Genomic DNA, 25,493 nt, shown 5'->3' with positions numbered 1-25,493 from the left:
GTTTCTCCTGAAGGGAATGGTTCTGGGTAGTAACTCAGCCTTTCAGGAAGAACCCTTTTGGAATCCTTGGTATTTCAGGCAGTGTATGAAATATTAAATGTGTTAAAATTACATCATCCTGTAGACCAGATTTCACCGACCAGTGAAATATATCTCTCAGAGAAATACCTTCATACTCAATACTCAATATCATCTCTATTTCAACCTGCAACTGTGCAAGATTATAAAGAGGATTAAACGAATATGTGTTTTGTGACATGTTGCTTCTGTAACCACATTGAAAAGAGTTAGAAAGGGGGTTCAGAACCGAATATCAACCAGTTTGCAGCGTTGAAATCCTGGCTGGTGCTGACTGGTTTGGGTAACAACGCCATCCACATGTTTATATGCTGTAAAACCTTTTGTGCTCTCGGGTCATTCTAAGTCTGCAGCGGGCTGTAGGCTTTTACTCGAGTCATGTCCGCAGGTAGTGGTCTAGTCTGAGTTCACATCAGTGTAAATGGTGTCAGTCTGAGCTCAGTGTGTGAGACAGCATTCCCCACTTCCAGCTCAGTCATGCCTCATGTCATATTGACTGATGGGATTCCCTGGAGCTATAGTGAGAAGTGTAGTCCAGTGTTTGTTTTGGTTGCTTTCTGTTTATATGGCTGTGTGTAAGTGAGCCAGTGTAAGTGCATATGTGTGTATGTGTATCGATGTAAGTATGTAATATATATCTGAGCCTGCATGTGCAATGATCCAAAAAGGAAAACCTGAATCCTCTGACAAATGGCTGCCACAACCTTCCCTCTGGAGAGCAGGAATAGCAGCAGGAGTGAAGAAGTGTACTCTGGTGACAGCAACACTGTCATTTATATGTGTATTTATGTGCATATGGAGTTTTTCATGCATGTGTGTGTATCAATGCCACTGCATGCGTGTGTAAAACAGTTCAGACGCTGGTTTTTCCAGACCAGCTCGTAAACCACATCTGGGGAAAGAATTTAGATTCCTTCCCTCCGTCTTTCTCTGCTGCCTTCCCTTTTCCCCATGTGTGATTCCCTCCCTCCTTCCCTGCTCTGGTGAAAAGAAAAAAAAACAGAAGTCAGCTTCTTTCATTTTTTCTGTCTTGTGTCCTCAGGCTAACTTCAGCCTGGTTTTAGAGCAGAGAAGAGGAATGTCTTATTTTGCACTGATCACTCTGGTGTCTGCACGGCTCTACTTCAGATCCGTTGTGGGGATAGAATGAGGGATGAAGGGAGGGATGGAAGATTAGTGAAGAAGAGTGCGTGAAGAAGAGAGCGGGGAGAGAGGAAGGCAAGTCGAAGTGGGTGTCAGAAATGGGTTTGTTTATGTGAGGTATAAAATGCAAATCAGAGTGTGGTAGCATGCCTCCACAGCTCCGTGATGAGCGCGTGTGTTTGTCTTCATACATAACGGCAGTTAATGATGTTGATGACAGCGGACAGGCCTGTGCTGAGAGGTGGTGCTGGAATGGAAGCTGTGGGAATGACAGGGCTCCTCTTTAGTCGCTCTTCTTTTTCTAATTATTAGGGATGTTAGAAAATGTCAGTATAATATAATATAATATAAATTAATAGTTACATTGGGCTTGGGCGATATCTGTTTTTTCATGCCTTCATACCTTCCTGGTCTTGACATTTTACTGTGTTATATAGTGTTATCATGGTATTGGTGTAGTACTCCCTCAACACCAGTGGACGCCCCTTGGATGCCCCTATGGTAGATAAAAGCATGATAAAGTGCCCTCTAGAGGGCCTTCCACTGGAGAAAACACAATAGAGTTCCACAGAGGCTGCCGTACATGCTAGAAAATTAGTTGGCCTTCTAAATAGTTAAATAGTTAGGTGTGATAGGTGTGTTTCTATGATTAAGGTGTAGTAGTTGTACTGTAAGTCACTAATGGAACAAATTCATTCTAAGCCAAGGGTTGGAACTGTTTCACCAGAAATGCATCATGACTTTTGGCGGACTGGTGCCACAATGCGTACAGCTGGTGCCATTTTATTTTTGTTCGCTCACGCCCCTCACATAACCTCAGTCTGCCACTGTCCCTCAATGTAGGAGGAGCTGATTGCCACAGTGATGCTATTCTTGCAGTTTGGAGATGACACAGTCTCAGGAGGCTTTGCTTTGGTCTTGAGAAGCTGCAGATTTTCTTCACTGACAAACTGAAACTGTACATTTACTGCCAGTCTTTCTGCGCACAGCACACATTCACTGTCTCTCTCTGCCACCATAGACACTCTATCTGTCCAATGTGCTAGTGATTTTTCTTAAATAAATGACTAAACCTGTTCTGCCTCAGAAAAAAAGTTTTAACTTGATCTGTTAAAGCGTCTTTTCCTACATCCAAGCACCATATTTTTGGTCTTCCTGTCACTGGGGACTTGTGCATTGCTGCAGGCTCAGTGATTAATATTTAATAGATCCGTTTGGAAGGCTTCCTCTATTTGTGTCCAGCTGCATGCACAGTATTGTCATCAGCAAATTCTGTGGCTTTGGACTTACAATGTGTGGAAAGTCATTTGTATAAATTTAATAGAAGAGTGGACCAAGGCAGCTGCCTTGTGGTACACCACACTTTACTAGATGTGGAAAGAAAAATTTATAAATGTTGACAACATTATATCTGTTAAGTAAGATGGTGGTGTGTTCTTTACATTTTGACACTTTTTCTAAAATTAGATTAAAAAAAAAAAAGATTGCAATATATCGCCTTGCTTACAGTATTGCAGTATATTAAATCATAACCTCTGTATTGTGAAACGTATTGTATCACAAGATTCTTACTCATATACAGCCTTACTAATCATATAATCACCTGCTCTCTCCACAGACAGTCCCTGGCTTCGCTGTGTTCCTGTGGGACAACCAACTCAACCCCAGTAGCTGATTGACAACAACCAACCAGCCCAACAGACTACTGTTCTCTATCTTCCTATTGGCTGGCTGCCACAGCTTCCCCCATCCTGACTGGCTCTGGCGGGAGTGTGGATGGAGCCAAGGGATCTGGTTGGCTCGGCCCGACCCAAAGAGGCGGAGTTACAGGGAGGCAGGGTGGGGCCAAATGAAGAAGAGCAGCAAGGAGCAGGGGGCATAGGTGTGGCACGCAGCGATGATGTGATTAACGGAGGCATCAGCGAAGGGGAGGGGCTAGAGGAGCAGGGGGAGGGGCTTCTGGAGGAGCAGGAGTTCTCCATCAAGGAAGCGAGTTTCCAGGAAGGAAGTCTAAAGCTGAAGATCCAGACAACCAAGCGCACCAAGAAGCCCCCCAAGAACCTTGAGAACTACATTTGCCCCCCGGAGATCAGGATGACCATCAGGCCTCCGGTTGGAGAGGGCAAAGGGGGGCGGCAGGGACGAGCAGGAGGTGGGACAGGAGCAGGGCGGGCTCAGAAAGAAGAAGAACGAGGACCCCCGAGAAAAAGGGTAAGGCACCACCATCTTTGGCAATGATGTGTTCTTTCAGTAGTAGTTTGTAGGAGTGTTATGTGTCTTGTACAGCATGTTTGTCTTAAAGGTACAATTCACCTCCAAATCAAAAATACGTATTTTTCCTCTTACCTGTTGTGATTTTTATCAGTCTAGATTGTTATGGTGTGAGTCGCACAGTTTTGGAGATAACATTTGTAGAGATGTTTGCCTTCTCTCAAGTCTGTAAAATACCTGGTGGCAATTAGATTTGAGTCTGTATTTTTCTGTGAGTGTAACCAAGATGTTGAAGCAGAAAACAATGCATGGTTTTCAGGTTGTGCAGGGTAACTTTAGGTTTTCTAAACTAACATTTGGATTGCAGAGCATTTGCAGGCCACATGGAGGAAGAAGGCCTTACCACAAACAGCTGGGTGTTTAATGGCAATATGAGAGGAGACACCACAATTTTATTCATATTTGTAACTAAATGTTTTGTTATTTGAATAATGAATACTGGACATTAAGCTTCAAAAATAAATTTTAGTGACATTTGCAAGTGACAGATACGCCAAGCTTCTCTTCAACATAATGGAAATAGATGGCGCTTGGCTTTTGGTCCTCAATGTGCCAAAAAATACCTTTGAAAAACTCAACAGCAATGTCTTCTTCCAGAGATCATGACTTAGTCACTCACTGTAATCCACAGACCTTGTTGTGAGCAGTTTCATGTTGGAGCTACTTCCTGTCTAGTTGACAGAAAGTAGTTCTGGTAGATTCTACCATAGAGGAGTTCCTGCATGAAACTGCTTACAACATTAATGTTGAGTTTTTCAAATGTAGTTTTGTTGGGCAGGGTTTGTGCAGGTACTGGAAATCCTTGAAAACACTTTTAATTAAATTTTAATGTAGTGTTTTCAAGGATTGAAAAATGCTTAGATTCTGGATAAAGTGCTTCAGACTACCTTAAACTGTGATTGCATTACTTTTATGACAAATAACTGAGTAGTTTACCTGTTAGATAAAGGAATAAATACATTTGAGAGAGTGTCACACATTTTGAAACATGAAATATGATTTGCCATCTTTCAGTAGAGTTCTATCATGAAACATAATTTTGGTTGTTTATAGCACAATAACACCAGATTTAATTTGATTAAGAGGTCAAACAATTTCAATTATATATTTACTATGTATATGATTATGTAATTTACCACAGCTGTAATTTGCTGGAAAAGCTTGAAAGTGCACCTTAAAATTTGTTGAAAAGTACAGTGAAAAGTGAATTGAGTGCCATTCAGTTCCATTATATTCAAGAGAAAGTAGACATCTCCATGGTCGATATTGCCAAAACTGCCCTAATTAGCTAAATAAATAACTACAGGGATAAATATTACTACAGGTAAGAATAAAAACATGTATTTTTGATTCTGGGATGAACTTTCAAGTGAAAAACTCCTGTTTCCTCTTTCTATCTCCACATCTCTGAACTGACCATTCCGTCTCTCTCACACTCCTCCTCTCTCTGTACCTCCGTCTCTCAGTAGCTTGTTTCCCTGCTTGGTTACACAGGGTCAAAGTTTGCTGTGTAATTGAAACCAGTCATGGCTAGCTGAGAACACACAGTGACACACACACACACACACACACACACACACACACACACACACACACACACACACACACACATAGACACATAGGAGCTGAGAATAGGGCTGACATAAGCAAGTGACAGCTGGTGTCTGCTCTCTCCATTTGTGGTCATATACACAGAGACCTCTCCTTACTCCTCTCCTCTCCTCTCCTCTCCTCTCCTCTCCTCTCCTCTCCTCTCCTCTCCTCTCCTTAATGAAATCAGCTCTTATGGGTGGGTCACGCCCCTTTGCCGACACCCCCCCCCCTCCTCCATCACACCTTTTACACACTACACTGGTGTTTGGCGTGTGTGACACTGTGTATGTACAGGTCCTTTGGGGAATCGTGTGTTTGCAGTGTCTGTTGATCTACACAGTGGTGTGTGTGTGTGTCCAGACCTGACAGCCATCTCCATGTCATGGAGCTCGACAGGCCCAGCAGGAGCGAAGGCGTCATGTTGTCAACATGATGCTGGGGGCCTTGTTTTGTTCTGTTATGCGTTAGTCTTGTGGTTTTAACTCAAATTCAACAGGCTCAGGAGGTAATAGAGTTGCAGGATTGTTGTTCTTACAATAAGTTGGTCTTGCATGGTCAGATATATCTCTGCTCTGTTTCTGTGTTGGGTCAGTGTTTCATGCAAAACCCCAAAGAGTAATTGTGGACTTTTCAAATTTCAAAATCAGGATCATCAAGGACCGGTTTGGAAAATTCTGTTGGAAATTTGTGCATGGCTTACCAGTCATGTAATCATCCCTCATGTCATTTTCTCAAAGAGATGAGGCCTCTAAAGTTCAAATGAAGGGATGATGGTAATGAGAGGAAACACAGTCGTCAGCCAATTAGAGGCTGCATGCAGTTCATCCTCCCAGTTTGTGCCATGCTAGCTAGTGTCATGAGCCCAGCTGTATACAGATGTATTGTACATACAAAATTAATAAAATCTGAGCAAGTCCTCATAATCAGGCGGACAAACTTCTGAAAAGCTCCTAGTGGGGCATAGAGTCATGTGGAGTACAGATCAACACCACACTGCAGACTCAACTTGCCCTGTGGAATCATGGCTTTGTAGTGTTAATTTTGAAAAAAAGGCTCAAAACAATTAATCGATCATCAAAACAGTTGACAGCTAATGGATTAATTGACTAATTGTCACAGCTCCAGTTTAAATCACCAAACTAATTTGTCACTTTGTAGCCTACTCAGAGTCTGAGTAGTTTCAAATAGAAAATTCCAAGCAATTTGGAAAGAAAACACATGGGTGTTGCTTTGCTGTCTGATGACTATGACGTCAGCCATGGCCACAATTTCTGCTACTTGTCAGCATGATTTGTATTCTTACCACAAATCAGTGTGTGAGCATGTCTGACCTTCCACATGTCTGTAAATAAAGTATGAAAAGTCATGTTTACCACTAAAAATGTCCATGAGTGAGCTGGGCGAGCTCTAAACCTTGGACTCTGATGTCTGGGCAGTCATTCCTAATCCAGTGCCATCGGTCCCCGTTTGGAAGCCCTCTGCTGCTACAGTATGATTGACAGAGGTTGTCATAGTGACAGGGGCAGCAAGCTGCTCTCTATTGAGATTTGAGTTTTGGGGAGGGGAGGGGAGGATGTGTTGGTGTTGATTCAGATCAGTTTCAAGCCTTCATCCCCTACGCTCTGTCCCTCAATCACACCCCCACCATCCCCCCATCCCTCTACCCCCTGGCCCCCCACCCGCCCTCCCCTTACATCCTTTCCCTCCATCCACCCATCACCTGCCACCCCAAGGGTGTAATACAGGCAAGCTCAGTGGAGAAGAACGGGTTAAAGAGAGAGGCTGGGCCGCTTTCTGTCTCCCTCACAAGTGTGTGTGTGTGTGTGTGAATGTGTGTGTGTTGGGGTTAAATACTCTCTTTGTGGTGTGTGTGAGGCTGTGTGTCAGGAGGGGAGGGGAGGCGAGAGGGGGAGCAGATGGACAGCCTCTCTGCTCTCTGCTGTATTGTGTCCACATCTACTCTTCCCCTCTTTCTATCCCTCTTTATCTTTTATCTGTCCCTCTCTTCCTACGTCTTTTCTTCCCTCATGTCTTCCCTCTTTTCACTCCCTCTTTTTCACCACTCTTTTCTTCCTCTTTCACCCTCTGTTGTCTCGTAGCAGATGGCAGCATGGGGCAGCAGCAGCAGCAGCAGCAACAGAGCAGAAGCCAGAGTGTGAGCAGGAGATGGGGAGAGGAGGAGGAGGAGGAGGAGGAGGAGGAGGAGGAGGAGGAGGAGAAGGGGGTGGTGGTGGAAAGAGGAGGAGGAGGAGGAGAAAGGAGGTGGGGGTCAGGCATATGGAGAGCCTGGTTAAGGGGCCCCCTCAGAGGGAGTGTGTATGTGCGTGTGGTAGTGTGATGAATAGAGGAGGGGGGGAGGTGGGATACAATAGATGCCCATTAAGACAGAGATTTGACTCTAATAGACAGAGAAGGGGAGAGACAGACAGACAGATAAGTAGGCAAACATGTAGAATGGAGCAAAGAAAGATGTGGAAATGGCGTTTTTTGCCATTCTTTCCTTTGTAGCAGCGGAAGAAGCTGCTGTCAAAACTTTTCTCCTCCAACTTATAATGCAATTAAACTTTCAGCTATTAATGTAGAGAAACTGGCAACATTCAGTATCAAATATTAACAGGATGCAGTAAAAAGCAAAAACTGGAATAAACACTAAAAAGATGCAAGTGTGGGTTATGTAAATGTTTGCAACTGAGTAATTCAGCAGCAGAGGAAAGGCAGAATCCGTGCTAACATAGTGTAAGAAAATCACTACTTGGTATTTACTATTAATGCACCTTATTTACCTCTCGCCATTTCTTTAAAGGGATAGTTTGAATAATTTAAAGTGTGGTCGTATGAGGTACTTATCCAAAGTCAGTGTGTTACCTACAGTAGACGACAATTGACACGCCATCAGTGTCGACTGTGACTGACACAAACAATAACACAAACTGACATATCGAGGCAGCAGTAGACCTGCAAGTCTTGTGTTCTGAGGTAAAATTACTGATTTCGCCAATGGAGTGTGATTTAGGTAGAGAAAGCAATAACTGGCTTATGTAATGGCAGTTTCCTTTCAGATATATTGGATAAAAGGCATAGTTTGGATTATTTGAAGTGTAGCTGTATGATAATGTATTACCTACAGTAGATGCTGGTAGATGCAGAACTCAAAGTGCATCTAAAATCAATACCAGTTTACCATGTTGTTAGACAGCCTTTTCTGATGGGAAACCATTGCTGTATAAGACAAATATTGCTCTCTCCAAATCAAACTCCATATGCAAAATCAGTAATTTTACCTTGCAGAACACAGGAGTCCACTGGTCCACCGCTGCCTTGATCTTTATTTGTGTTATTATTTAACATTTGTGAATTCAAAACCATTCTTTTAAAATGCCAAAGTCACACAATAACACAAACAAAGTAACAGATCGACACAGCGGTAGGTCAGCAACTCTGGTGTTTTGAGGGCTAAAATGACTGATGTCACCAATGGAGTTTGGTTGAACAAGAGAAAGTGATTTTTGGCTTATAGAACTGCAGTTTCCCATTTGGAAAAGGCTGTCTAATGGCAAGTTAAAGCAGTGAAAATATTCTAAATATAGCATACACTCAAATTGAATATATATATTTTAGATGGGCCTTTTTAGGACGATAATACTTGTTTTGTTTCTGACTGTGTCCACAGCAGTGGCTTCCATGCCAGTACTCACTGCTGCTTCTCCAAACTGGGGGTGTGTCAATCTGAAATATCCCTTTAAGCCACAGTGTAACGTATGTAAAATATTATGCCCTCAAAAATTGCCACAATGAAAGGAAATCACGTGTCCCTGACAGTGAAATGTGTCACTTCTTATAGAATCCGAAATTACAGTCATGTGACTCTGATGAGACTGACAGCTGACAGTGATGACACAGAATGATTCATAAGTGTCCAAAATCTCAATTTACTGTTCACTGTAGAGGAAACTACTGGATGTTTATTAATGAATACGTGTGTATTAATGAACACACGAAACAGTGACATGTGATTTTGGCCATACTAAAGAGAAAAACAGAGAAAAAGGTGTCATTTCCCTACATGTCTCAGCCTCCTATCATCTTCATAACAGGCATCTATAACCAGCGGGGTCAATGAGCAGGCGCCGTGTGTCAGGGGACAGACCCACGCTCACGCATAAACGGGATATGATGGGCTCCCCTTCTCTGTCTCCAGCTGACATCACACACATGCTGAACGTCCCCTCACACACAGCTCTTTGTCTGGGCACGCTGTGTGTGTTTGGAAGATGAATGTGTGTGTTCTAACGGATTGGGTCCTGGGTCAACCACTGCATCACTCCTCCAGACACACACATGCCCACACATACACACACACAGAGTTATCGGTCCAATGCCTGCACATGGGGGAGCATACGCAAGCTAAAATGCATCCACACACAAAGACAAACACACACACTCACAAATCATGTTGAGCAGTGATTGCAGTTAGAGAGAGTGTTTTCCTGGTTATCTGTCCAGTTCTCTGGACGTGCCAAATGTGGCTCTTAATCCATTTCACTATCTGTGGGGAGAGATAAGCCAGAGCTTTTCCAGGAGTCCAGGCCAGGCTGTGTGTTGTTGTTGTTCTACGTGAGTGTGTGTGTGTGTATTAGTGTGTCTATACGAAGCCCTGATGCTAGACACACACTTATCTTGTCTTGACAGCCCCTCTGCTTGGTGGTCCCCCTGGCTGTGTGTGTGTGGTGGTCTCCCAGTAGTGTTTGGGATTATTATGTGTTAGTCAAGTGCATTCACAAGGAAATTAATGCTGCCACAGTTGCCACGCCAAGCGTGTGCGCATGCTATACGTGCACATGCGTGTGTGTGTGTGAAATGGTTAGCCTTTTGATGTGAGCTTTTTTATCCCTGGCTGGGGTGGCGGTTGGTGACCTGAGGGACTTGATGAGCTCATAAAATAGGAGTGTGCGTGTGTATGTGTGTGTGTGTGTGTGTGTGTGTGTGTGTGTGTGTGTGTGTGTGTGTGTGTATGCATGTGTATATGTGTGTGTGTGTGTGTGTGTGTGTGTGTGTGAAGCCACAGAGAGCAGTCCTTGACTGATTTATGAATGTATGTTGTGAACATGAAATGATCACCTCTAATATGGCCTGACCAAACTGTCATATTATACTTTTTTTGGTGTGTGTCATTGTGGTGAAAATAACCATGCTTTTATTTTGGTGAGTGTGTGTGTGTGTGTGTGTGTGTGTGTGTGTGTGTGTGTGTGTGTGTGTGTGTGTGTGTGTGCATCCTGAGAGTAAGAGCTGGGAATGCTTTAAGGGGCGTTTCCCTGTGGTCGATGGGGGATGGGACGTGTGTGTGTGTGTGTGTGTGTGTGTGTGTGTGTGTGTGTGTGTGTGTGTGTGTGCGTGTGTGTGTGTGTGTGCTGGGGAGGGGTGAGTGATTTAGCACCGCTGAAACACCAGCTGTCCATCTGTGTCTGACCCCCATACACACCCTGTACACACTTGAAACACACACCCACACTCACACACACACACACGCACACACACACACACACCTCGCATCTAACCTCTGATCTGCTCTGAGTGTCTCTCAAACCTGAAGAAAGTCCAGACAAAACGCACATCTGTTCATCAAACACACACACACACACACACACACACACTTTACATTACAGACTGCTGCCTATTCAGCTCTGCAGTACACTGTTACAAATGAAGATGATAACTACAACATACAGATTTCTTGCTAGAACCCAACATAAGGGTTATACCTAGAATTATCTGTGAAAGGTTTCATCTAGAGAGATGAGAGATTCTACAGAGAACCCTTCTCCACCCAAAACCCAGTCTGTGGGTTCTATCCAGAAACTTTCCACCCTATCAGGGTGCTAACAAACCTAACCAGAGACATCTACTGAGAACCTTTTTATATTCCAAGGGTTTTATGTAGAACCCACCCAGAGTGTTCTATCGCTAACCTTTTTATATTACAAGGATTTTGTTTAAGCTAAGAACCCTGCCCACTCAGGGGGTTCTACCGAGAACATTTTTAATATCATTGTGCAAAAAACCCTTGACAAACATTCAACAAAAGAGCTCTTCAAGGATTTCAACAGTCCTTGAAAAACTCTTTCTTTTACAAAGGTTCTTTAGATGAAAAGGGTTCTTAATGGAACATTTAGTCTTACAAAGAACCCTTGACAAACCATTCTTCAAAAAGGGTTTTTTTCAGAAGCAAGTGATTCTGGCTAGAACCCTAGCCCTTCCTGATGAACCATTTCCCGAACCCTTATTTTAAGGAGTGTCATGCTGGTGCAGCAGTGTATCCACAATGACTGACTCTGCAAGGTCACACCTAGTGAGCACACACTCATGCACACACGCGCGCACACACACACACACACACACACACACACACACACACACACACACACACACACACACAGACAGACACACAAAGGAACACTGGAGGCTGGCAGAAGAAGAGATGAACTTTGACCCTGCTGGACATTCAAAAGTCGAGGTGATAGCTGGACTCCACAGTTGTGAGGGCCTCCATGTCTGTGTGTTTGTGTGTGTGTGTGTGTGTGTGTGTGTTTGTGTGTGTGTGTGTGTGTGTGTGTGTGTGTGTGTGTGTGTGTGTGTGTGTGTGTTTGTGAATTGTTTGTGTGAGTGGGTCAGGGTTGAGACAACTGGAGTCTGGCCTTTGCTTTCTTACCCTCAGGGCTGGATTTGGTGTGTGTGTGTGTGTGTGTGTGTGTGTGTGTTTGTGCTGACCATTTGGTTGGAACTGTAGCTAATTTCTCAATCAGACACACACATACCATCTTCTCAATCTGTCCCAAAGGTCAAGCCCTATTCATTCACTATTGTGTCCAGTCCCAGTTGGTTGCTGTTCCTCTTCAGGCAGATGCAGCCAGACTATAATAGCTGGTCTAGCTCAAGTTACATTTTAATGAAGACCTGAGGCGGCTACTTGCACTTAAAGAAATGCCACTGGCTCAGTTAGGGGGCAGCTACCAATGAACATGACGGCATTTTACATTTAAAAGTCATGTTTGAGCTCTTAAAGGAAGAAATATATAATATGTTTTTGAGGGCTGGGAGAAAAAAAGTGTTTAGTCCGTCAGCTCGATGTTAACACATATTGGCAATTCCTGTTAACGCACTGATAGAAATTAGCATAGTGATCAAGATGTGGTAGAAAAAATACATTTTCTTAAGTATTGTGATTCTTATTTTTTATTTACGATTCATGTGAAAAAATCGAATACTGTGATTAATTAATGCTTAGTCCATTAGCTCGATGCTAATAAATGATCTGAATTCCTATTAACATGTCAAAGGAATTTAGCATCACGATCGCTGTTTACTATTCAGAGACAAATAAGTCATGATATAAAATGTCTACAAGTGTATGAATCAACTTTTTTTTTAAGATGGAGTAGATGTTTGTAACAGTTACATAAAGCAAAATGTTAGTCTGAGAGACAGCTTCAAATTCAAGAGAGTTTTTTCAGGGCAGTCTTGTTTTCAAAGTGTCAGGCTTAACTTTACATCAATAGACAATTGACAGTTATAAACATCTGATCAACTTACAGAGTAGGACTGGTTGTACTCATTTTTGAACGTTAGGATTTAAATATTTTCTCCTTTAAGAATCACAATAAGTAGTCATTCATAAAATTGTACACAACGGACTTTGTGTAGTAAAAAGAACACCAAGTTACCCTTCAGCTATAATGAAAACAACAAAAAAGGAAAGCCTAAATCCAAGTGGTCATGGTTTTGATATGGCAACATCAATATAAGTGTAGATATATAGGCCTGCGTTTGGTTTTTGGACAGTGGTTGACTGTGACTCACACAACTGTGGGATTATCTGGAGGGCGGCCATGTTTGATGTCCTCTGCGGTCACTGATGATGTTGAGTCACAGCATCATGTGTTCCTGGTGGCCGCTTTGTTAGTGTGGCTCCATCATGCCTCTGCCTCCGTGGTTAGTCAGTGTGTATGTGCGTATGTGAGGAGGAGTGTATCTGTGGTTTAGAGAGGAGGTCCAGCAGGGATAGAGAGTGATGTTCAGTGCAGGGAAGGGAGCAAAGGGGATGATGGGAGTCAAAAGGAGAGGAGAAGCAGGCGCAGAGTATTGACTTTCACTGTGTCTCACTTGAAGCGTAAGTGTGTTTGTCAGTGAAATCTGATGGCCCCATCAGCTGTCTGGGACGCGCCTGTCAGAAGGGGGAGGTGTGTGTGTTTGTGTATGTTGGTGTGTTCGTGTGTGTGTGCGTGTGTGTGTGTGTCTGAAAGCCAGCCTGGTTGCATGAAACCACTTTGGTTAAGGTTTCCCTTAAATTTTCATCTAAGGTTGCCTTAGGAAAAAATATGATTTCTTTAAGATGTTGTAAGGGAAAACGCATTAAGTGTTTGCCCTGAGCAACTTAAAAGGTCCGTTATGCATTGCAAGAAGGTCCTCAGCAGATTTTAAGGGATTCCTAACAGTCTCTTAAAAGTGAAACAATTTGTTGAACATAAGACAATGGCTGTGTTTATGGTAATTGAAGAGGAGGAAGAGATACAAGACACATTTTCCAGAACAGGGAAAACCCACTGGACGCTATGAGCAATGTACAACTTGTTAGAGGGTATATATTTGATGTGAACCATAAGGACTAGCCGCATATCAGGCAAATAAATCTGGAAAGTGATAAAAAAAAAATAATTAAACTATTAAACTATTTGGATAATTGTTGACTTATTGAAGTAATTTTTCATGCAACAGTCTGACATCTGGGAGAAAATGCTGAGACATCTGTAGAAAATGCTGTTTTCAGCCTCTCATATATGGAAATTTACCTATTTTTTCATTAACTAGCATATTAGAATAATTATCTTTGGATTTTGGACAAAGACAATATATATAACACGTGTAACATTTTTAGACATTTTAATGCAGAAAGTACACATTATAATTAACATATACCTTTAAAGAATGAAGGGAGTGAAGTGTAAAAATGTTAACTGGAATGCACATGTGCTGTATTATGACATGAGCCACTGTAAAACAAATAAACCTAACAAGCTTTATACAGTGCTCCCAAGTGAATCATTAACTTAAGTTAGAGACAAAGAGACGTGGCAGTAGAGAGGTGGTGTCCAACACCCCTCTTACAAAAATCTCTTATTTTCAGGCTTTCGCTATCATTTCACCAGCTTTAATAGCGTGACTGATTTTTAGAGGTTTTTTTATTTTCAAACCATGTTAACATTTTTAATTAGCTGGGTTGAAAACAAACAGATACAGTCACCGATATGTGGTGTAAGACATCATACAAAAAATCATTAAAAAGCCTCTAAGCCGAGGCTTTTCAGACACTGTGTGTTTGTGTATGTAATTCTGCCCAGTTCTCTGCTGCTTTTCATGTCTTTGTACCAGGCTTTGTAAAATAATCCTTCTGTAGTTCTGCTGTTTATTTATGCTCGTTGTCTCTTAAGTATGGATGCGGACATGAATAAATGATATAAATGTGTCTGTCTGTCCTTCTGTCTGTGCGTCTGTCCCTTGGGGTGGCTCAGACTAAACAAACAGCTGTGTTTATGAAGCAGGGAAGAGCCACAAGGGTCTTCTGTTTAGTGGTCCATTTCAGCACTCTCACACGCACACACATATGCTCACATGCGCACACATACGCACACACTCCCGAATGCCCGGCGCTCCTCATCTTTTACCTGCCCTGCTCTGTTGCGTTTTTGCCCCCTTGTGTTTTCTGCCCGGCTCAGTCTCAGTGTGCTGCTGGCTTGCTCTCAGACCGAGAGGAATGCCACTCCGTGTGACCTCTCACCTACAACAAGGAGGGGTGCCGGTTTAGACAAGGGAGCGAGGGGGCAGCTGCAGTCATGTGCCTGGGCCTGGAAGGAAACAACACACACACGCACGCACACGCACACACACACACACACACACATATACACAGAACCGGTGCCCCGTTGCATAAACCACCTTAAGTTTTAAACTTAAGTTTGTCCCTTTGGCTAAATATTTCACTAAGCTAAGGGGTTCACTCAGGAGTGTTGTATAAAGCCTCTTAGGTTTTCTTAACGCTATACCAGATATTCCCAACAGTGATCAAACACTGAGAAATCCATAATTAAAATAAAAACATAACACACGTAGTTAGCCTTTGTTAGTCAGAAGATGAAATGCTGTTCTCCTTGAAGAATATGGAAATCCAAGTAAATCCAGTAAAGCCAAGTTTAGTGATTTGCACTGAAATTTAGTAGTTTAATCAACATGGAGATGCTTGCTTACCCAAATTAAAATGAATAGATTTAAAATTGAGTGTTGTCAGGACCTAGTAGGTATAAAGGAGAGCAGAAGTAAGTAAGTTTAAAGTTGATACTGGATTACATAATTGCTAAAACCTTTCTAGTGACTCATAAGGGAATACTTAAGCGGCTAAGGGTAAACACTTGAAGATTAAAGGGTTGTCCCTTACAACATCCTAGGGAAATCCTTATGGTGATTTTATGCAACTATTTTTTTCCTGAGGCATCCTTAGATGAAATTTAAGGGGAAGTTTAGGCTAAGTGGTTTTATGCAACCAGGCACAGGTTGCTAGCTAAAACACACACACACACACACACACACAGATTCTAGCATAGTTCTACTAGCACTGATGGAGTAGTAGATGTGGTGCTTCTCCCGCCTCTCTTTGTGACTGTCTGAGAACGTGTAGGATGCTGTGCTTTGGTCTGTGTGTGTGTGTGTGTGTGTGTGTGTGTGTGTGTGTGTGTGTGAACGCGCGAGTGGAGTGCAGCCTCATACAAAGACGTTATTGTTGGTTGCGAGGGGGCCTGAGGGGAGGCGGGCAGTATGATTGGTTAAGACTATTGTGTCTCACTTTGCCCATTCTCCCTGTCACTGAGGATGTCATTACAGCGGCTCTCTAACTCCTGCGAGCCAGGGATCATCTGAGGACTTGAGACGTCCTCAGAAATATGTAGACTAAAGCAATGAAAGTGTGACTTTACAAGCTTTAAACTTGAAGTGCAGACTCTAGAGTCAGTCTTCAAACCATATATTTCATCTGTCTGCAGCTGTTTGTACGCATAACTTGTCGGAAAACAATTTGCTCTCCAGCAGTGCTGCAAATAATGTTTATTCTCATCTGCTAATTTAAAAAAAATATCAGAGAAGAATGAAAAAAGCCCAAGGTTTCAAATAGCTTTTTTTTAATCAAGCCAACAGCACAGAGATTTTCAATTTTAATTGATTGTATTTTTGCTTGGTTAAATGACCAAAGCAATTATAAAAATTGTTAACTCTTGATGGTGATGCTGTTAAAGATGCTGACCATGTAATGACAGCATCCACAGTTTGGGTCCGGCAGGGGGCCTTTGTTGCATGTATTCCACTCTCTCTAACTCTCTGCCATATACTACAAAAACCAAAGTTAAAGTTTTTCATAATGGTTTAGTATGAGAGACTTTTCCATAGTCAGAGTATTACCAACAGTAGATGGTGGTTGGTTCACCCCCAGTTAGGAGAAATAGTAGAAGCACTGGTTTATGAAGTTTAGCAATGTATTGTTGTAGACAGGGTCAGCGGCAAACATAATTTAGTCACTTAAAAAAGTGCCCACCTAAAAAAAAAAAATTGTATTTCACTATATTTAGAATATTTTCCCTGCGTAGTTTGCCGTCAGATCATAAAGCTGTTATGTAAACCAAACATCGCTCTCTCCAAACCGACCAGAATCCACTGATAAAAACTGTGATTTTACATCTTGGAACATGGGAGCAGCGCAGGACAGAACTCCCTGGTTTTGCGAGGTAAAATGACTGTTTTTGCCAAAGGATTCGGGTGGCTTTGGACCAGCGATATCTGTGTAACAGTGGTTTCCAGTCAGAAAAGACTGTGTGAGGGCCAGGTGAAGCACTGAAAATATTCTTAAGATAGCTTACTGATGATTGATTAATCCATTGATTTCAGCAGCACAATCCAGTGTTACGTCAGTAACTAGACAACGATGCATTAGAGTACATTATTTTAACTAATCAGTGAGTGAAGCTTGGCTGCTACACACCACTGTTTGCCAGAGAGGAAGTGTTTAATCTCTGCACAGCTTCTGTCTTGAATTACCCATCGTTCCACACAGGAAGTCATCCCTTAGGATTTAGAGCAGCTCATTGGCTGTTAATTGTTTCCTGTTGTACAGAAGTGGTATGATTGGGTCATATGGTGCACAGAGTATATGGTGAACAACACGCTCCTCTGGTTTGGTTCTGTGTGTTGTGCACATGTTTGTATGGGTGTTTAATTTACTCCCCCCAGTAAATGACTTGATTAAACAGCATTCTGTGTAACACTCTTAGAAATAAAGGTGCTAACTAGAACCATAATGGGTTCATCGGCTAGAACCTTTTATTAATATTCCACTTTGAACCCTTTCATAGAGTTCTACCTAGAACCCAACACAAAGGGTTATATCTAGAACCATCTGTGAAAGGTTTTATCCAGTGCCCCCTATGAGAGGTTCTAAAGGAGAACCCCTCTGTGGTGTAATAGTTGCACCCAGAGCACTCTCTGGGGGTTCTATTCAGAATCTTTCCACTTTCAAAGGGTGGTAACAAGAACCTGCTGAGAGGTTCTACTGAGAACCCTTTTATATTAAGGAACAAAGAACCCTTCATGAAAGCGTTCTTTAAGATTTTCCACAATCCTTGAAAAACTCTTTCTTTAAAAATAAGCTATTTGGATAAAAAAGGTTCCTAATGGAACCTTTTGATGAACTCTTCAAAAAAGGGTTCTTCAAAGGCCAGTGGTTCTTGGTAGAACCTCAGCACTTCAGGAAGTTGCCTTCTTGTTCCTGTTCTTTCACATATGTATGGTGATAGTGTGTGCGTGTTTGTGTGTGTGTGTGTGTGTGTGTGTGTGTGAGGCCAGTCTCCATGCTTGTGTACATTTTCTTTGTGCTGAGCATGTGCACTGAGCTGACTGACATGCATAATGCTGTCACTGGAGGTTTGGCCACGTCCATGAAAGGAACAATTGGTACATAATCGCTGTAATAATCGCTATGAAAAAAGTCTCCTAATGTGGTTCTTAGCGCTATTCACGAGCAGGACACACATATGCCCGCACACACACCATTAATGCTAATAGCGGGGATTAGATGTATACTTTGTGTAGCATGTAAATGTGTCTGTCATTACTGAGCGGGTGAAAACCTCCAATTGCACCGTAATAACATGCTTCGGCTCAGCCAATCACATGCTTTTGTTCAGATTGAGTCATCTACAACGTCTGAGCGTGTCTGAAGAGAGTGTGACAAGGAGACTCTTGGGTGTTTCGCTGCTATCTTTAGGAGCACTCCAATCTGAAGGATTACTGCTGCGGACGTAGGAGGGAACATTTTTACTTGAGACCTACTGCTGTGCATTAAATCTGGCTCCTGCTTTACAGTGAGCTAAAGGACAAATGTAATGTAGATTGAAAGCTTGATCATGCACAGCAGGGAGGGTGTGTGCACTGTAAAAACAAAACACTTAAGAAAACTCACAATTTGGCAACTTACTTTCAGACGTTTGGGTTTTGAGGCCAACTACAACTCCCAACTAATGATAGTTTGTTGACATAATTCACTTTTCCTCCTTAGACAAACTTGAATCTTTGAGTTTTAGAAACAAAATAAAATTGTCTTGCAAAAACTGTTGAGTAAACTTGAAGAAATAAAAGTGAATAATGGTTAATAATTTAATGTTTGCGGTTGCAACCATTTAATTTTCAGGCATCCAAATAATGACATATCAGGTTCACAGCTCACAATTTTTGAAATTCAATTTTTTGGGTGTTTCTGCAACTCAAAGATTCAAGTTTATCTAATCAAGAAAAGTAAATTATCTCATCAAAATATTGTAGGTCAACAAAACTTACTTTATTTCAAAACTTGAGAGTTTTAGTTTGATGCCTCAAAATGAGTATTTTTCCAAACTTTTTCTTTTTCTTTTTTTTTTTTCAGATAAACTGCCCCCAACTAAAGATTTTCCTAGTCGACCAATAGTCTTCAGTCACATAGTCATTGCATTGAATAAATAACATCCAACTTTGGTCGGAGCTGCTGTAACATTTAATCACCTCTGTGCTGTATTCCCAGTTGTCAAACTGGCCACCGTCCGCCTGGGAGGTCATATCCCAGTAATAGTACTGCTCACTGAGAGAAATGGCTAATGGTACATGTAGCAGCAGTGTGCCAGGACTGCAGGGTTACAAGGGAAAAGGTCCTTGTTGCAGCAATCCTCAGGGCCAAACAGTTTCTAAAACACCTACTGAATGAAGTTTGAAGTGTTTTTTTCCCCGTCGCTAATGAATAGATGAAAATGTGGTCGACTACAGCAGAGTTTACACCACAGGAGTTTGGATGAATGAGAACATGTTCAGGAAGACACGGCCAACACAGCTTGTCTATTCTTCAGTGAGACCTAGAGGGTGACATGGGAGTGGACTGTCACACCTGTCCTGTCCAAATCCTGGAAGAATGATTCACGTCCCATGCCATTCCCGTCGAACCACAGTCCACACACATTATATAGAAAAAATGGATTTTTATTATGATCCCTGCTCTTGCCAGCACCTGTTGACTTCCTCCTGTCTCATCCCACTCCAGTGATAGTGAAATTAACTCTCATTCTCCGAGAATCCCATGGGATTCCTGAAAAATGTCAGCCTCTAGTGAGAACTGGAGGTGAGGTTTTAACTGTCAGTATTAATATCTGTCAACAGTAGCATGTTAGCTAACATTAGCCTCAAGAACAAGAAAGTTTACTGCTGCTTGGCAACTTTTCACTTATGTTTTGATAATCTGTACTGTAATCATCCAGATTTTACCTTCTAAAAATCAAACCTGCTTGAAAATGAAATGCTCCAATGAATCTACGGCCGAACTTCAGTAGCAACCTAAGTCCAGCCCAGACTGAGAGGGTTGAATGTGAATGATTCTCGGATTAGTCAGGTGGTCAGCTGTATTTTATACAGTATATTAGCATGTAGAAATTAGTTTTTGGCCTAGTAATCAACCCCCTTTTTTGCTAAACTGTGGCTTTAAGCTGAACACATAGTTTTGGAAGCGCAGCTTTAGTCAAAGAGTGGAAGTTTTGAATGAAGCCCAGTTTCCAAAACTTTCCCACCCAACTTTCCCAGAAGATGCTTTCGTTGGCACAGATGCCACCAGATCTGAGATAGTAAAGCACTGGCGGAGGCAGCACACAGCACACTGAGTGAAAATACACACACACACACACACACACACACACACACAAAATTTTAGGCAGCAGGCCTGATCCCAGTGATCCACAAACTGTCCCACCTTGACACCCCCCTCCTCCTCCTCTTTCCTCCCCCTTATCCTCCCTCTTTTTTCTCCCCTGCTGTGGGTCTCCTCAGGCGCATGAATGGAAGTCTTTATTCCCGGGAGAACTGGTGGGAAGAACGAGAGAACGAGAAACAGGGATGAGGGGGAGGGAGGGGGGGGTGGTGGTCTGTGAGAGTGGCCACAAGATCAACACAGTGCCTCTTTTCTCCTCCATCGCTTTTCCCTCCTTTTCTCTACACTCCCCCCTCCCTCCCTTCTCCTTCCACCCCGTTTTTAAGTGCTGTGGACACAAAGCCGTGTTAGTATTCATGGTGTTTGTTTGCAGAGGAGCTGTGTGTGTCTGTGTGCGTGTGTGTGTGTGTGTGTGTGTGTGTGTGTGTGTGTGTGTGTGTGTGTGTGTAGAGCTGTCAGAAACACAGATCACAGCAAAGCAGCGCTCTGAATGGGAGCTGGAGAGAAGAGGGTGGGAGGAGGGAGGGGGGTAGTTCCCACAGGGGGAGAATGGTCAGCTCCAGAAAAGAGAAAAGAAGAAGAAAAGGAGGGATGAGATGAGGAGGAGGAGGGCAGCGCACAAGGCCACAGGGGCAGAGGCAGACAGCGCGGTGTCAAAGCCAAGGAGAGCGTGTGTGTGTGTGTGTGAGACGAGGGGATCATATCAATCATAAGGTTTTCGGAGGGAACTTAACGGGTCTACACTCTTAGTAATGAGGGTTCCTTCCTGAGGTGCTGAGGTTCTACCCAGAACCATTTGCTCTGAAGAACCCTTTGTGGAAGAAAGTTTTGTCAAGGTTTCTTTGTAAGACAAAGGGTTCCATTAGGACCTTTTCCAGAGAACCCTTTTTGGAAGAAACAGTTCCTCAAGGATTGTTGAACTCCTTGTAGAACCCCCTGGGTCTGTTCTAGATAAAACCCTTAGAACAAAAAAATGTTAACAGTAGAATCCTTTGGTTAGGTTCTAAATAAAAACGTTGAATCGTTTGTTCTAGACAAAACTCTTGGAATATGAAAATGTTCTCAGAGACCCTGAGTGGGTTCTAGCTAGAGCCCTTGAAATATAAGAATGTTCTCAATAGAGCCCCCTAAATGGATTCTAGATAAAAACCATTCAGTAGAACCCCCTGGGTGGGTTCTTGTTAGCGCCCTTAGAGGATGCCAAGGTTCTGGATAGAACCTGCAGAGAGGGATCTGGGTGGAACCATTACACCATAGAAGGGTTCTCTATAGAACCAATCATGGGAGGTTCTGGGTGAAACCTGTCACAGATGGTTCTAGGAATAACCCTTTATGTTGGGTTCTTGGTAGAACTCTCTGAAAGGGTTACAAGTGGAATCTTTATAAAAGCTTCTACCAGGAATCAAAAAGCGTTCTCCTACATGGACAAGCCAAAGAACCCTTTATGGTTCTAGCTAGCACCTTTGTTTGTGAGGGTGTAGGCACCTCTTCTTCTTCTTGTTTTTCTGCTGGTCCTCTTCTTCCCTCCCTCTCTCTGCCGCTCTCATTCTTTCAGCCGCCCCCCCCCCCCCCCCCCTCCCTCCCTCCCCATTTCTCTCCCTCTGTCTCTCCCTGTGCCTCTCTTTCTCTTTGTGTGTCTGCCTGGACAGCTGCCCAGTTCCATACACAGGGAAAAATGAAACACTCTAACCACCGGGCGTGCAGCCAAATAAAAGGCTGCGAAAAACTATTTGAAGGGCAGCGTGTTTGTGCGTGTGTGTGTGTGTGTGTGTGTCTGTGTTTGCGTGCATGGAGCTTGTGTATATGTTTGCTGGTGTATATCTGTGTGTATATGTGTGCTGGCTTGTGAGATTTGGGTGTGCCTGTTTAGGGTGTTCTTTCCCAGTATAATGGTGCAGCCAGGGTGCTCAGTGTGTGTCTGTATATGTGTGTGTGTGTGTGTGTGTGTGTGTGTGTGTGTATGTGTGAGGGAGAAGTTCCACTCAGTTTATTCAACAGTGGAAAACGAGAGGCTGCAGGAGAGGAAAGGACAGGAGGGGCTGTCACATACCCAGGGTTGGGAGGGTTACTTTAAAAATGTCTTCCGATACAGTTAAGAATTACATTTTAAAAAATGTAGCCAGTAACCTAATCCAAGTAACACAATACTCAAGTAACATAACTTGTAAACTTTGGATTACCTCAATACCAAATCTGGTTAAATTCTTTAGCCTAATATGTTTTATGTTCATTGTAGTTTTCAGGTAAACTGACAGAAACACCATCCTGGTCACCCTACAGATCCAAAATAGTACAGTTTAGTATTAGTTATCTAACTGGATTTCTGCGTAGCTAATGTTAGCGGTTGTTCTGTGTAACTATAACATTAGCAGTTGGTCTGATGTTGAGTTCTTGGATAATGACAGTATTTTCACAACTGAAAGCAGAACTGTCACGATACTGTGATGTTACTTTTTCCTGCTAAATAATGGTGAAATTTCCATCCAGTGAAGCATTTTTCACTTGTGGACATGATAATGAATTGACTGTAAGATTAGCTTGTTTCATTCAGACCAGAGTGGTAATCCTGTTAATAATCCTCATTTTTACTAAATGTATCTGCAATCAGACATGCCCTTACTTCCCCTAACGTCAGACTGGAGGAGACCAGAGTACAACTTTTTTACATCCAGCCTGCTGAGTGAGAATGCTACAGTCAGACAACACACACACAAGTATTTGTCATTAAGTATATGCTGACTCATTTGCAAAGTGCCTTTCAGTTGGGTGATTGCAGCACTTAGTCACATATTATCCATGACCTCCTCTGCTGCGCTCTGACCTTATCTGATGGTTACATCACTGGTGGAAAGGAATGTGCGGCTCCATATCTGCCTCCATTCTGCTGCCGGAGAGCCTTTGTGTGACTGACTGAGACCAGTCCGTGTTGTTACAGCACTTACCCGGAGGAAGACATCCTAGAAATGGTTGTTGACCTACCTGTGGAGTACGACCCTTAACACTGCCGCTGAGCACGGCCCTAAGAGCCTCGAAGGAGGGGGAGTGCATCAGATGGGTTGAGGACTAAACAAACTGCTTTGGGTCTGTTTCATGTTGGCCTTTCTCCTTATCCATATGTGATCAGAGGGGACTTGTAGGAGGACAGTGTGGAAAAGGTTGGAGCCTTACAGCTCTTGTGTTTGTGGGCTGCTCCACGGGGTCAGAGTCCATGTTAGGGCTGATTTCCTGACCGCTGCCCCCTGCTGCAGGCCAGCAGTAGCACAGGGTGATGTTACTTGCTCCCGTGGAAATTGCTTTATTTACTACTGGTTATCAAAGAACAACAACTTAAGTTATATAAAAAAAAAAAAACAAGTGAAAATCCATCCCAGTTTTTCAAAGTCCAAGGTGATATCTTTAAATGTTCAGTTTAATGTGACAATAAACTGGGAAATCAGGAAATATCCATATTTTTGCATGAGAAATTACTTTATGGATTAATCAGAAATCAAAATAATTTAAGTGTCTCTTGGTCTTCCTGGTCGGGCAAGTTAGTTGTTAGAACTACTAGTCTGACATGGCATTTTACTTGCCCTGACAAGTGAACAATCCTTATTGTTGAGCCCTGAGTGATGTTTTCAAATTAATTCTTGTATCCAACAAAAAGCCCAGAGCCCAAAGACTCTATTATAGAAGAAAATAAAATATTAGCAAATCTCTGACATCTTTACTTGAAAAAATAAGAGATTAATTGATTATCAAAATAGATGGCAACTATTTTCTTTTCATCTTTCCATTGATCATTGCAGCTCTAACCTCCAAAGCAGTGATAAAAATGCAATCTCAAAACATGCACTAGAGAAAAATGCAAAGAACATGTCAAAATGTGGAGTAATTATATGAAAATCTGACAGGTTGTGTTGGTGACCGAGGTTGACCCTGTCTGGGAAAGAAAAGGAGAATCAGGAGTTCTCTTCACACTGTGTTGACTACAGCAACCATGGGAGTACCTCAGTCTATTTATATTTGCTTGTGTGGATATCAGACAGTGAGTGTGTTTTCCCTGGAAATGCTTCATGGATTGTAAGAGGCGGAGAGGAGGGGAGGGGAGAGGGAGGAGAGGGTGGTAGAAGGGCGGAAACTAAGAACAAAAAGCTGAACTGGTGCCAATAACCCAACCACAGCCAGAGAGGGTGGAGGGGTGGGTGAGATCACTATTTCTGTTTGCTTGTCTTTTGCTCTCCTATATCTGGTAGAAAAGGTGTCCATGCCTCCTGTCTTTATTCTCTCTCTGTGGTTGCTTTGTGGTTACTGGGGAGGATACATTTTATATATCTGTGTGTGTGTGTGTGTGTGTGTGTGTGTGTGTGTGTGTGTGTGTGTCACTCTAACCACCTCCACCTCCTTGTCTGTTTCTTCCTCTGTGCCCTCCTTTAACCTGAAACAGCAGGTATTCTAGGACAGGTTAAATGAGAAAGCATGTGTGTATCAAGTGTCTGTCATCTTATCCCTCTGTGGACTCACAGTGTCTCTTCTCCAGTGTCACCATGGGCACACGCACATTCACACTTGTATATACACACACACACATATACACATCTCAGTGCTGCTGAAAGGATACCATAGCGGTGTGATCAGGAGGTAAATGAAAGTGTGCACGTGCGTATAAGCACATGCATTTTGTGGCATTGTTAATCATTTACTCTGCTCAGAGTTTGTGGATTGTGCATTTTTGTTTGTGTGCTATGTCTTGTGTTACTCGGCATTCATGTGTGTGTTCATGCTTGTGAGTGTGTGCTGCTTCTGCAGTCAGTGTGGAAGAACAAAATGAGTGTAAGTGTGTGACTGCTGATGGGAGAGCAGGAAGAGAAGCAGTAAGAACAAGGCTGGACAGTGACAGAGGAGGATGAAGTGTTTGTTCTTGCACGTATGTGAATTGTGATAAGAACTACGTACATAGTATAATCCATCATTGTATGTGTAAGTTAAGGCTACACAATATCAAAAAATGAAATTATAATATTGCAACAATTTTGAGAGATATTGCAATTGTGATATGATTAGGATTGTTCTGATACCGATACCAGAATTGGTACTATTGAAATTACTAGGAATGCAC

The 25,493-nt window shown here is 42.6% G+C and overlaps 1 protein-coding gene across 1 annotated transcript in view; it reads left to right on the top strand.

Annotated features, from left to right (window-relative positions):
• setbp1 (SET binding protein 1) overlaps nt 1-25,493 on the top strand; it is a 55,451-nt gene that overhangs the window by 9,823 nt on the left and 20,135 nt on the right. Inside the window, exon 2 of the mRNA XM_084728962.1 lies at nt 2,840-3,432. Within this exon, the coding sequence (XP_084585088.1) occupies nt 2,998-3,432 (435 nt within the window). The 5' untranslated portion in view covers nt 2,840-2,997. The remainder of the gene's footprint in view (nt 1-2,839; nt 3,433-25,493) is intronic.

This window comes from Lutjanus erythropterus, chromosome 10, assembly GCF_056507025.1.
Source record: "Lutjanus erythropterus isolate fLutEry1 chromosome 10, fLutEry1.hap2, whole genome shotgun sequence".
NCBI classification, from domain to species: domain Eukaryota; kingdom Metazoa; phylum Chordata; class Actinopteri; order Lutjaniformes; family Lutjanidae; genus Lutjanus; species Lutjanus erythropterus.
This window is presented reverse-complemented; position numbering and strand designations above follow the sequence as displayed.